Source organism: Misgurnus anguillicaudatus, chromosome 19 (assembly GCF_027580225.2).
Source record: "Misgurnus anguillicaudatus chromosome 19, ASM2758022v2, whole genome shotgun sequence".
Taxonomy (NCBI): domain Eukaryota; kingdom Metazoa; phylum Chordata; class Actinopteri; order Cypriniformes; family Cobitidae; genus Misgurnus; species Misgurnus anguillicaudatus.
Genome location: NC_073355.2, coordinates 30,823,950 through 30,836,211, shown reverse-complemented (window position 1 = coordinate 30,836,211; position 12,262 = coordinate 30,823,950). Strand labels below are relative to the sequence as shown.

Sequence of the window (12,262 nt, the reverse complement as noted above, 5' to 3'; positions counted from 1 at the left end):
AGAAACCAGGAAAAGAGCTCTGTGTCAGGGCGACTACTAAGCAGCGAGTTCCCTGATCAGTGCTGGAAGTCTAATTTAAACCCAGCAGGCCTAAGCAGCTGCCCAGCCCAAAATGGAATCAAACGGCAGCAAGAGAGAAAGAAAGAAAGAAAGAGAGAGAGAGGGGGAAATATAAAGAAAGAGAGAGATATAGAGAGGGTGTAAAGAAGAAAGAACGCTTATTGAAAATATCCATGAGTCCCAAGCACTTTTTTTACACCAATGCACCAGTCTCGATAGCACGCATTATCAATCGGCACACAAACGGCACAAACAGACCATTCCGGGTGTTTCTTACCATTGCGGCCCTTTGAATCCGTCCATTCGTCTCCATGGCACAATCTCCTTGCCACGGTAACAGAGTCACACCCAAAAATCCGAGTCCACACCAATCACGATGTGTGTGTCTGTGCGTGTAACGCGAGGGTGTGTATTAATCTGTGTGTAGCTGTGATGGGAGAGTGTGTTGAAAAAAGTTAGGCAGAGAACAGTCAGCGTGTGTCAGAGACTGGCCAATTGCTCCGCTAACCTCCACAACCCCCCCACCTACATTCCCATCTACACACACACACAGCTGAAACCGGTACTCGGTTTCTGAAGGGGGAAATGCGGGAGAGAGAAATGGGGGGGTCGAATTGCAGGACTTGTGCTACATTTGCAGACTGGGGTGTTAAATTTAGCTGTGACAGGCAGTGGCAGATCTCTCTCTCCCTCGCTCTGTCTCTCTCCATCTTTCTCTCCGGTATGAAGTGGTAAGTGCCAGAATGAGTGGGAATGTAAACGTCAGCCCAATAGAGAGAGAGAGAGAGAAGAAATAGGGGAAGCGAGATAGTCCCTCCATAGCGGAAGAGCACCTGACTCACGGCACCCACACATGTATTCAGTCGATAACTTCACCTGAGTTTGAGTCACTTGAGAATTTTCAGTCCGTTCAGAACAGTCACCTGTATGTGACCTTATTTATTCATCTAGTGTACTTGGTTACCAAGGGGACAAAAGTGTTAGGAAAGAGGAGGACCCGAAGAGATGTGCATTTTCCTGTACTTCATTTCTAACTCAATGTAACTTCAAGATTATAATGACACAATGTAACTATGATATTGGTGTATACTGTATGACAAAATCATTAGTGGTTAAAACCACTAGAGGGCGACCTTTGAAATTCACCTACAGTAGGCCAACCACCCATAACTTTACTGTAATCTGTAACACTCCTGCTCTGTCTGGCACACACGTTCTCATATCTTTCTCATGTTTTACGGTTGTGTTTAATCTTCAGAAACTGTGACATGTTGTTCATTACGCCGACGAACACTTTGACTTTGTCTCTTAGCTTGTAAAAACAAACAGTAATGCACACACATCATATTTTTGTTAAAGTGCTTGTTGAAATTCTTCCGTAAAAATGTGTGTTAATTTGTTTAGTAGTGTTTGGCCAATATCAGTTCTAGAGAACAGAATGGACAACCTAATTCTGTTATATGATAACTATAGAAATAATTGATTAGAATTAAATTAACATAAAAAATTAACAGGTGTCTAAATAACAGCTGCATGCAAAGCATTCTGGGAAACCTTTTTCTGTTTTTTCCTTTAGATTTTGGTTTCCAGAATGCTTTGCATGAGACTGTTATTTTATAGTTTTTTCTGCAAAGATAAAAAACTTTTTAATGTTAATTTAATTATAAAAACAAACTGTTGCCAGTAAAAATCATAAATTACTGGCAAACAGCTGCAAGTAATAGAGGGTATGCATTGACGTCCCTTTTCCACGACCACACCAGAACTCGCCCTGTTGAGTGGCAAATGATTCAACAAAATGGCTGGTTTTCATAGCGACTGCTGCGAAAATGCCAGTAAAACTTACTATTATCAGATTAAATTGAATTTAGTTGGACTTGATAGCAGAGGTGGACAATACTAGTTATATTAGTTACATTTTCCAAGCATTTGTGCTTTATTAGGATGTTTGCATTGGGGAAAATTTTACTTCACTACATTCTAAAGCATATAATCATACTGTGTTTACTTGGGTAAATGTACTTAAATATTAAATGTAAAACAAAAACATGTATTTATGAAATGTAATAGAATAAAAATTATGATAATATGCTTTGGAATGTATGTATTCCAAAGAAAAAAAACGAATAAAATACAAATACTTGAAAACATACTTTTAAGTAGAAAGTAAAACCTCTGCTTGATAATGACCCTAGCAACTTGTCAACCCACCTGTGGTCTGTGCACGTTGGCATGAACGATCAATTTACTTCTCCTTTCGGTGTTTTTTGGCTATAAAATGATGGCTCCGAATTCTTGTTAAATCTGTTAGTACAGTCTATCACACAACAGCTTTTTTCCATTTAGACATGTTTTTGCTGATTTCACATTGTACACTCATTCTGCCGCGCTGTCTTTTGCCACTCAGTGGGCGTAACCACAGTCACTTTCACAGAAGGTGACGTCACGTGCATACCCTCTATCCTGTAATTTCTACAGAATTTTTTACAGTCAAGATACGGGAAACTTGGAATAAACTACACAGTTCATATTAATTAAAATGATGTAACAAAGGAACTTTGAACAGTGTAACAAACTAAAAATTGCTTATTTTTCGTAAAATACATACAGTGGCAAGAAAAAGTATGTATACCTTTTGGAATGTCATAGTTTTTTTTATTTATAAATTTGTCATAAAATGTGATCTGATCTTCATATATGTTAAAGGTATTGACAAACATTAAGGCCCTTTATAAGTAATAACACAAAAAAATCTGATCTTTCATGTCTTTATTGAGAACAACCATAAAACCTCATAGTGCTTGTGGAAAAAATATGTGAACCTAAAGTTAATGACCTCAAAAAAGCTAATTGGAGTCTGGTTTTAGCACACCTGGAGTCTGGTCAAGATAACACGTTTGGAGGTGTGAACTACAGCTACTTTGACTGATATAAAACCCTCAAACTTTTGGAGTTTGCTCTGCACAAGAAGAACACTATTATATGAGCCATGCCTTGCCAAAAAGAGCTTTCAGAGGAGCTACGATCAAGAATTGTTGCTTTACATAAAGTTGGAAAAGGTTACAAAGTTATTTCAAAGACTTCACCAAGTCTACAGACGCTTTGGGACTGTTGCTCTACCAAGACGTGAATGATGGAAGCCACTGCTTACTAAAAAGAACATTGCTGCATGCCTGAAGTTTGCAAAAAAAGCACATTGACACTCCACAGCGATATGTGGAATGGTAAAACTAAGACTGAACTATATGTAAAAACCACACACCGCTACATCTGGCATAGAAAGGGCACGGCATTAAAACATCATCCCAACTGTAAAGTATGATGGAGGAAACATCATGATTTGGGCCTGTTTTGCTGCATCAGGTCCTGGCCAGCTTGCAATCATTGAGGGAAAGATGAATTATTCTTCAGGATAATGTGAAAATGTCTGTACGTCAGCTGAAACTGTGTAGATGGTGGGTTATGCAACAAGACAACGACCCAAAACACAGGAGCAAGTCCACAACAGAATGGCTTCAGAAAAACAATCTTCCTTTTGGAGTAACCAAGCCAGAGTCCAGACCTCAACCCAATAGAGATGCAATGGATTGACTTGAAGAGGGCCATACACATGAGACATCCAAACAATATGACAGAGCTAAAGCAGTTCTGCCAGAAGGAATTGCCTAAAATTCCTCCTCAACAATGTGCAGGTCTGATCCACAGCTACAAGTGCCTGGTTGAGGTTATTGCTGCCAAGGGGAAGGCGGGGTAACTCTAAGTGTTATTAATTCTAAGGGTTCACTTACTTTTTCCACTGCCATTTTGAATGTTGAATGAGTGTGTTCAATAAAGACATGAAAGATCAATTTTTTTTGTGTAATTATTTTTAGACACATTATGTTTGTCAATACTCTTGACTTGATACTTTTTTTTTTTTACATTTTATGACAAATTTATTCAGAAAACCATGAAATTCCAAAAGGTTCACATACATTTTCTTGCCACTCTATTTGAGTAAGAGTATCCACTCTTAAGAGTACATTTACATTACTACCCACCTCTGTAAAATATACATAACATTTACACATTTGGCAGACACTTTTACCCAAAGTGACCTCCATTCAAACCACACATTTTATCAGTAAATCTATATATGCGTTCCCTGTAAATAAAACACGACCTTCAGTGTTAATGCAATGCTCTACTGAGCTACATGACCATAGCACATGTGCTCAATCCTTCATTTTATACACTATAAAAATGTTGGGTTTTTTCAACCCAGAAAATGTTTATATTTGACCCAAAAATTGGTTTGTCCTTTATTGACCCAACGCTGAAAATAACCCAGCAGTTTTATAGTGTATGTTTTAAGGAAACTATTGTTGATCTGACTGTCTACTCTTTGATGTATGGTTTGGGTTCTTGGAAAAAGAGACCGTACTGTCTCAAAATAAGGGATAAGCGAATACATATAAAATTAACTCAAAAATCACAAGAAAAAAAAACATGTGTATCCACTGACAAGGCTGTTGAGATTTTGGAACTGACTCCGTTTCACCCGGTTATTTTATAGTTGGTTTGTTTACAAACTAAGAGATGAGTTAAAACTATTTAAATCATTCATTATTACTTATTTGATATTAATAATTAGATATTAATAACAGGCCAGATTGTGTTGAAACATATTGTACTTTACTAAACACCTAATTTTAAATGAAGACGACTGTGACATTTATCACTTTAATAATCCATCTCTTGCCCTTGTTTATTTTTCATACATTCTACTTTTATTAAGATCAACAATAAAAATCGCACTAACCACCTCATCCAAACCTGCACACGCACACATGTAGTGGAGCAGGTAGCGGGCAGCAGCTTTCGTGTGTCATCAGGTGTGACCGTGGCATAAAGGGAATTGTGAGGTGATGTTCTGTTGTGCAGCTGCCATTTGAAGCCATGATCAAACAAAGCAGCCAATCCTCAGAGAGCCAAAAAGCACTCAACCTCAGTGCCAAAATGATGGAGGACTTATCTGATGGTACCAAAACTAATGGAAAATTAGAAAGCGATCCATCAGGAGAACCCACGGGGACACAGGGTCAATTATTCTGCTTCTCGTGCTAATAAACAGTGGCTTGAGAGCCACACCCCTTAACTCACAACAATACCACATTGTGTGTGTGTGTGTGTGTATGCCGGTGATATATGACCCCAGCTGTTTGCCACCATACATTTTTGTCAGTGATCAACACATTGGCCTACCAGCACACAGACCCACACACACCTATATAGACACGCTAATCCATTTGCTTCCTTCTCTTCTGACTGTGCAGCGTGCTGCTGGGAGATTCGGGACCCTGTCACCATGGCAACCTGGCCAGTATAACAGCATATATGTGTATGTGTGTGTGTGTGTGTATGTTTGTTCATATGGGCATAAGCGTGGGTGTGTATGAGAACAAGGCCTACACAGGTTTTTATACTTTTAGCTGCCAAAGAGGGGGCAGATACACACAAAAATTTAGTATAGGGAGATCATAAATATTCATGAATCTTCAAGAACATCCTTAAAACTGACTAAGTTTCTTTGCCTTTTTCTTCTATCCTCAGCTAACATTTACGTAAATGACCACAGAAAGCATCATGCCAGTGTGCTTGTTACTTTTACATTCTAGGAAGTACACTACACACCTTATCTTTCAATGTGAGTCATCTAAACTGTACGCAGTGGCAATAATAGTTTTATGGTAATCTAGATTTTAACATTTTGTGAACAAAATATTGTTGCAAAAAATGTGAGTCACTGTCACATGCTGAGGTGTTGAGTGTTGATGTCAGCATTTTGCTCTACAGTTGCTAATGTGTACTGCATGGTTTTAGCACATTTATAATGACGAAGTTGCTATGATGTTCTGGGTGATTGTAAGATGGTTGCTCATGAGACCAAGTCAATAGCGCCCACCCCATGTCTTAAAGGTCCTTTTTATCAAGTCAAGTGTTTTTGAATCATATGTTTATGGTGCGCAATATAACATGTGTTTTTTTTGTGTGTAAAAAATGCATTATTTTTCACACAATTTACTTATCTGTATAGCGCTGTTTTCACTGTCCCAAAAACGGGCTGACGTTTTCTTGTTCTATGAAGTCCCTCCTTCAGAAATACATAGCGAGGTCTGATTGGCCTCGTACACCGTAAAAACTTTCAGGAGTGACAACCGCATTTAAATGCGGGAGTGAATCCCCTAAATGTTCGTTACATGTCTGTACGGAACAAGACAGACACAGAGATAACAATAGAAACGTTCTGTCTTCACGCGTGCTTATAACTCAAAGCTTTGACCAAAATAATTTAACAGCGTTATGTTTTGCAATAAACCTCTGTCTTGGCATTGTACGCATTTTTGAGGCTGCTCCACAGCGGGCTGTCTTGCAGTGTTGCCAGGTCCTCGTCTTTTTTGTACGTACATACCATTTTGGCGCATAACCGTTAAGGCTTTTGGCTCATGAAGCAATCAAGATTTTGGTGTTAATAAAGTGTGAAGGTTGCCGGTCCCAATATTTTGATCTTTGAGGTAAACCATTTGGATTTATTTTGATTTATTATTGGATTTTTCTTGTTCGCTGTTTTTTTAGTGCAAGATCTGGCAACACTAGTTAGCAAACGCTCGTGCCTCTGTAATTTTCTGCACCACGCATACAGAAGACTTTTTCCCTTTCTAGGCATTTATTTTTTCAGAAGAGAGACCTGTCATGTCCATGAGGCATGTTTAAACATTTTATTAACTACTAGTTGTTCAGTTCGGTTATGTAAACACTATGCAGAGTTTCTGTTAATGTGGTTGTCACTACCTGGATTTTGCGGGAGTTAATTCGGTTGTAGAATGCGGTTGTCAGTCCTGTAAATTACTGAGTTGTGAGTGAACAGAACAGGATTAAACATTAGGTGAGGTGACAACCGAATTTTGATGTCATTAAAGCAGGAAGTAGAGGGTTGTAGTCCAAACCGGTCAATCGGTGTAGGCTTTGAAAGGGGAATTTTGTTTAAAGGACAAGTTCGGTATTTTACACTTAAAGCCCTGTTTTCAGATTGTTTATGATGAAATAGAACGGTTTTGATTGAAATTTGGACATATGATGCTGTCCCAAGAATTTTCGGGTGTTTATTGTATCACCTCCCACCTCTACAATGGGTGTATAGGTGCACTGGAACAATCCTTCCTAAAATGCTTTAAACTTTCGTTTACAAAGACGTGAAACTCACCGAGTGGTCAGGGGTGTTCACTGATATGCTCACACAAAAATCGCTGCAAAAGATTTCTTTCCAACAGGTGTTTTAGCATTCGTTGTAAACTTGTGGACCTATTTTTCCAAACCCCTCACACCCGTATATTCTTCCGTTGAGAGCTTGAATAATAGACACTCCAGCCCAGTTGGTGGCGATAATCCACCTTTACCAATTGCAAGAGTACAAACAAAGTTCATGGCGGCGGAGTAATACCGTACCTCACAGCACATCTAATACAAGTCAATGGAGTTGGACAAAAACTACGATAAAACCTGTTGGAATGCGTCTTTTGCAGCGACTCTTGTTCTAGCACATCAGTGAACACCCCTGACCACTCGGTGAGTTTCATGTCTTTGCCTTTTGTATCTTGAATTAAACTTTGTGTGAAAAATATGTACGATATCTATTTAGTATGCTGATAAAACAATAAGTCAAGGAGGAGATGTTAACCCAACCTTATGAGTGATTAAGTTTACACACTGAAAACTGAAGGTAAGTGGAGTGTGATGTAGGATAGATGTATCCTATTCTGTAACTTTGGTCAAATGTGGTAGGACAGAAATTTTGCATAGCTCAGAAGTACCCTACTGCACCACTACAGAGTAGTTCGACTGTATACTTTTTCCTAGTCCTAGTGTGATAGTTACTGCACAGCTTTATATTTACAATTAAAAACATGAAAAGTGAAATGCAGTTTTATGAAGATTCAAAATGTGCAATAATTATCTATGATGACTTTTAATGCTGATGTATGAGTAACAGACCCAAGACATTTCTAATAAAACTGGGTGTCCTACCTGTCGGACAAAGCTGTTGGAGGTCGTATCTGAGGAGGTGCTGCCATCTGAGCGCTTAAAACGACTCTTCCTTTTAGCATACTTCCCCTGAAAAATAAAACAATATATTATAATCTGGTTTTCATGTTTTGTGGGGACATTCCATAGATGTAATGCATTTTATACTGTACAAACTGTATATTCTATTCCCTTCCCCTAACCCAAAGGCCCAACCATCACAGAAAACTTTCTTGTACCTTAGATTTTCAATAAACATCATTCTGTTTGATTTATAAGCTTGTTTCCTCATGGGGACCTCAAAATGTCCCCAAAAGGTCACAAAAATACTGGTATTCCTATCTTTGTGGGGACAATTGGTCCCCACAACGTGATAATTACCATGTACACACACACACACACAGACTGAATTCAATGTCCTGTCCTGCGAATGTGTCTAGAAATTATTACCCATAATTATTACTCATATCCGCAGGTTTTCTCAGTAATCTGATTGGCCTGAACATTGCCCTGGCTGCCCTCAGAAAAAGCCTCTATGTGAAATTTATAGGCGCCAGACTCGGTTGCCATGGAGATCAGAAGGCGGCTAATTGGGTTTGGTGGCACTAAAAGACCCTGATGGAACAGGCAACACTCACATTCATGTTCAAAACCCACATTCACACGAATGCACACAAACCATCTTAAAAAACATCTGCAAAAACAACATAATTATTCTTGCTTATCTGACCAACTATACCTTCACCTTTATATAAGGTGTCATTAAAGGTGCAGTGTGTAATTTTTAGAAGGATCTCTTGACAGAAATGCAAGATAATATACAAAACTATATTATTAGGGGTGTATAAAAGACCTTTTTATAATGAATGTTTATGTGTTTATTACCTTAGAATGAGACGTTTCATACACAGAGGGTCCCCACGGAGGCCGCCAGTTTGTGCAGCCATGTTTCCACAGAAGCCCTTAACAGACAAACGTTTTTACTAAGTTGTCTCCAACGATGACTTGTTTGTCCAGTGGTGGCTTACTGTAGCTTCTCTATGCATTTCAAAAGGAAGAGGTGAGCAGTGGACTGAGCCTTTGGTTGCAATTCACAACCTCACCACTAGATGCCGCTAAAATTTACACACTGCACCTTTAAAGTAGTTTATTTATATAACAAGCAAAATAAACAACACGTGGATTACATAGGAACTCAAAACATTTGTTATTTTCGACAAGGTATTTGTTTAAGAGTTCAGTTTCAGCAACTAGTCAGACCATTAAACAAACCGAAACCGGAAGTAAAGTTTGGACCAGATGCTTATCGCGTCACCACAGGTGCGCCTGATGAAACGGTCTATACAGGGTTCAGACAGTTACACTTCTATTATTGCCTCAAAATGCTAAACATCTGAAGTAATTAAATTGTATTGAATACATTAAATTATGCTTTAGCATCTACTATCCTTTTTGGGTTTTAGATCCAATAATTGGCTCTCTATGCACCCATACTCTATCTTTTTATTTAACTCTATTATTGCAGTGAAATCAGTAAAAACGCAAACAAGTTTGGTACCAAAAATCCAGATCCACTAATCTCACTAGTTCTCTCCTCATCAGAAAAATAACTTAGACTGATCACTAACACAGTTGTAAGTTAACACTTCTTCTCAAGCACAAGGTAGGAAACAGCAGGTAGGAGAAAAAGTGATGAGAGTATAAATGAGTTTGTTAAATAATCTGACTTTGTCTAACTAGAAAACGATTTAGCAAGTGTTTACCAAGCTGTTTTACATCACTGTCTCGAGAATAATTAATGATAAAATATATGAATACATAATAAAAAAGAAACACGCATCAAACACACACAGGTTGCTTTTAAAACTCAGATCCTAAAATCTTTCAATAGGACATATGTATAAAAAGCAGGAAATGTTTATATTCTACAAAAGGAGATCACAGAAAGGCCAACTAAATGTCAAGGGAGGGAGGTGGGATGTATTGCTATGGTGATGAGAGACTTCCTGTTGACAAACAACCTCTGAGTCTAATTGGGTAATTAAGGGGGGGAAGCTGTGCCAGAGGCGGGAGGAGGATTTTAGAGTTACACTGTGTGACGATTAGTTCATAACAGACGGAAGAAGAAAAGAGGCATAGGAAAGTCCAAAAATACTTTTTTTTATCATTTACTTACTCACAAGTTGTTCCAAACCTGTAGTTATTTTATCATGGGACACAAAAGGAGACAGCTTCAGTCACCATCACCATTTTTTTTTTTTTAAGAAAAAAGTAATAAATCTAAGCAAATTTAACTTCTCATTTATGATCAAATCCTTCTTTGACAAAAATAATACTTAATACTAGTAAGCACACCTTTTCTGCCAACCAATCTGCTCACTAACACACAAGCACACTCAACACTCCACCTCCTCATAGCTATGTATAGATGTGATTCAGATGGAGCACATCTCCACAGCACAGGTCACAAACACATACGCACACATACAATTACGCTACTGGATTATATAAAAGCCATTATATAAAAACAGCCCTGACAATAAAAAACACTATACTGAAATACGATAAGAAACACCCAGACACAGTAATAAGCCAACGCAAAACTGAGTGGCATGAAAGGAACAGGTGTATGTTCACACATCATCACTGAGAAAGAAACAGTGAGGAAACTATTGGTATATTTGTACAAGGGTGTAGTACCTGTCCACTTTTGAGGTCACATGTGGGTGTAGTTGCCCCCCCACACACGATGAGGACAGAGACGCCATGTGATGACATCATAGTCTACAGTGTATTTTGCAGACATCTTTCACTTGCTCAGATATCTCAAATATACAATTTAGTATCAGATGCAAATGTAATAGAATTAACAACCTGATGCGATTAATACAAGGTTATAGATGACGTAATACCAAAATACCTGATTTATTATTAGACCAACATTTAAACTGAGGAAAAGATTTTTAGCTATATGCAATTTAGCTAAATTGTAATTTTGTTAAAAGTGATGCTTCGTAAGTTATCAACAGATAGATAGATAAATAAATATATAATTGGTGCCTTATGGACACGAACAAAAAGTAAAAAGAGACACATCGGAAAGGAAATAATATTCTCTCGTTACTTAAAGGAAAAATACACAGTTATCCTCAAACATATCTTCATACTCGGTAAAACAATGGAAATTGTACAAAACAACTTTCTCTTCATTTCCTCATAACACGCGTCTAAAGGGCATTGTGGAGAGCGGGAGCGTAAAGATGCCGTCTAGTTGCCAAGTAACGATTATATTAGCGGTCTGGGAGGGCGAATAATCTTTAAAATAAACATTAATCTGCGTTTCATTCAAAAGACCGACGAGTCGTTTTTTGATAGTAGGAAGATGGTGTGTATTTTCCTGTTGTCATTTGTTGCATGCACTCGTGTCGCTCTTACCTGAGCGTGAGAGCCGTGGTGGTCGAACATGTCCATCTGGATTTCCTGGGTTGAGGTGGAAGGCGTCCTGGACATAATACCCTCCTGTACCATTGATTTAAACTTTAAATTCGTTTTCTATTGTTTCATTTATATCCTGATTTTAGTTTGTTACTCATGGTTAAAGAATAAAAGAAAAACAAAGGTGGTTTTCTCTCTTTCCGCCCCTTACAGATGGCTTGTCACTGCGCTGTTGCGCTCCCGGCCCTTGGTGGCGTTGAACAGCAACCTTCTTCCTTTGCAAACACGGACCACAATCTCCAGCTGTTCAGCGGAGGGACCAGACCCCGCCCTCCTCCTCTCGTCTATCAATCAGCTATAAATTGGGCGGGTCTTAATGACTGTACTGGTACCCATTGGTTGAACAAATCGAAATTGGAATGAGATGGATGATGGAGCTTGTTGACTGCTCTCATCCCCCACTACACTACATATGACCACACCCATTTCCCTCTGTGCCGTGTACACTTTTGTTGTCAAATTAACCAAAGACGTATTTACCTTATTTCGGTAATGTAGAGGTCCGTTGTCCATTGTGCGAATATAATAATAATAATAATAATAATAACTGAATTTTTAAATGATCAAACTTATTGTAAGATACTTACCCATTAAATATAACTATATTTAGGCACTGATCTTGTACTTATTTACTGATGTACTCTTG

General features: G+C 38.3%; 1 protein-coding gene across 4 annotated transcripts in view; it reads right to left on the bottom strand.

Annotated features, from left to right (window-relative positions):
- Window positions 1-11,943, bottom strand: part of cacnb1 (calcium channel, voltage-dependent, beta 1 subunit) — a 41,069-nt gene extending 29,126 nt beyond the window's left edge. The window contains exons 1-2 of one of the 4 annotated variants that reach the window (XM_055194289.2): window positions 11,557-11,943; window positions 8,125-8,211 (exon numbers count right to left, since the gene is read on the bottom strand). In XM_055194289.2, the coding sequence (XP_055050264.1) occupies window positions 8,125-8,211; window positions 11,557-11,649 (180 nt within the window). In that variant the 5' untranslated portion in view covers window positions 11,650-11,943. Of the gene's footprint in view, window positions 1-337; window positions 576-8,124; window positions 8,212-11,556 lie in introns of those variants that run through there. The other 3 variants (XM_055194286.2, XM_055194287.2, XM_055194288.2) reach the window with 3 other exon arrangements.
- Window positions 11,944-12,262: the final 319 nt, after the last annotated feature.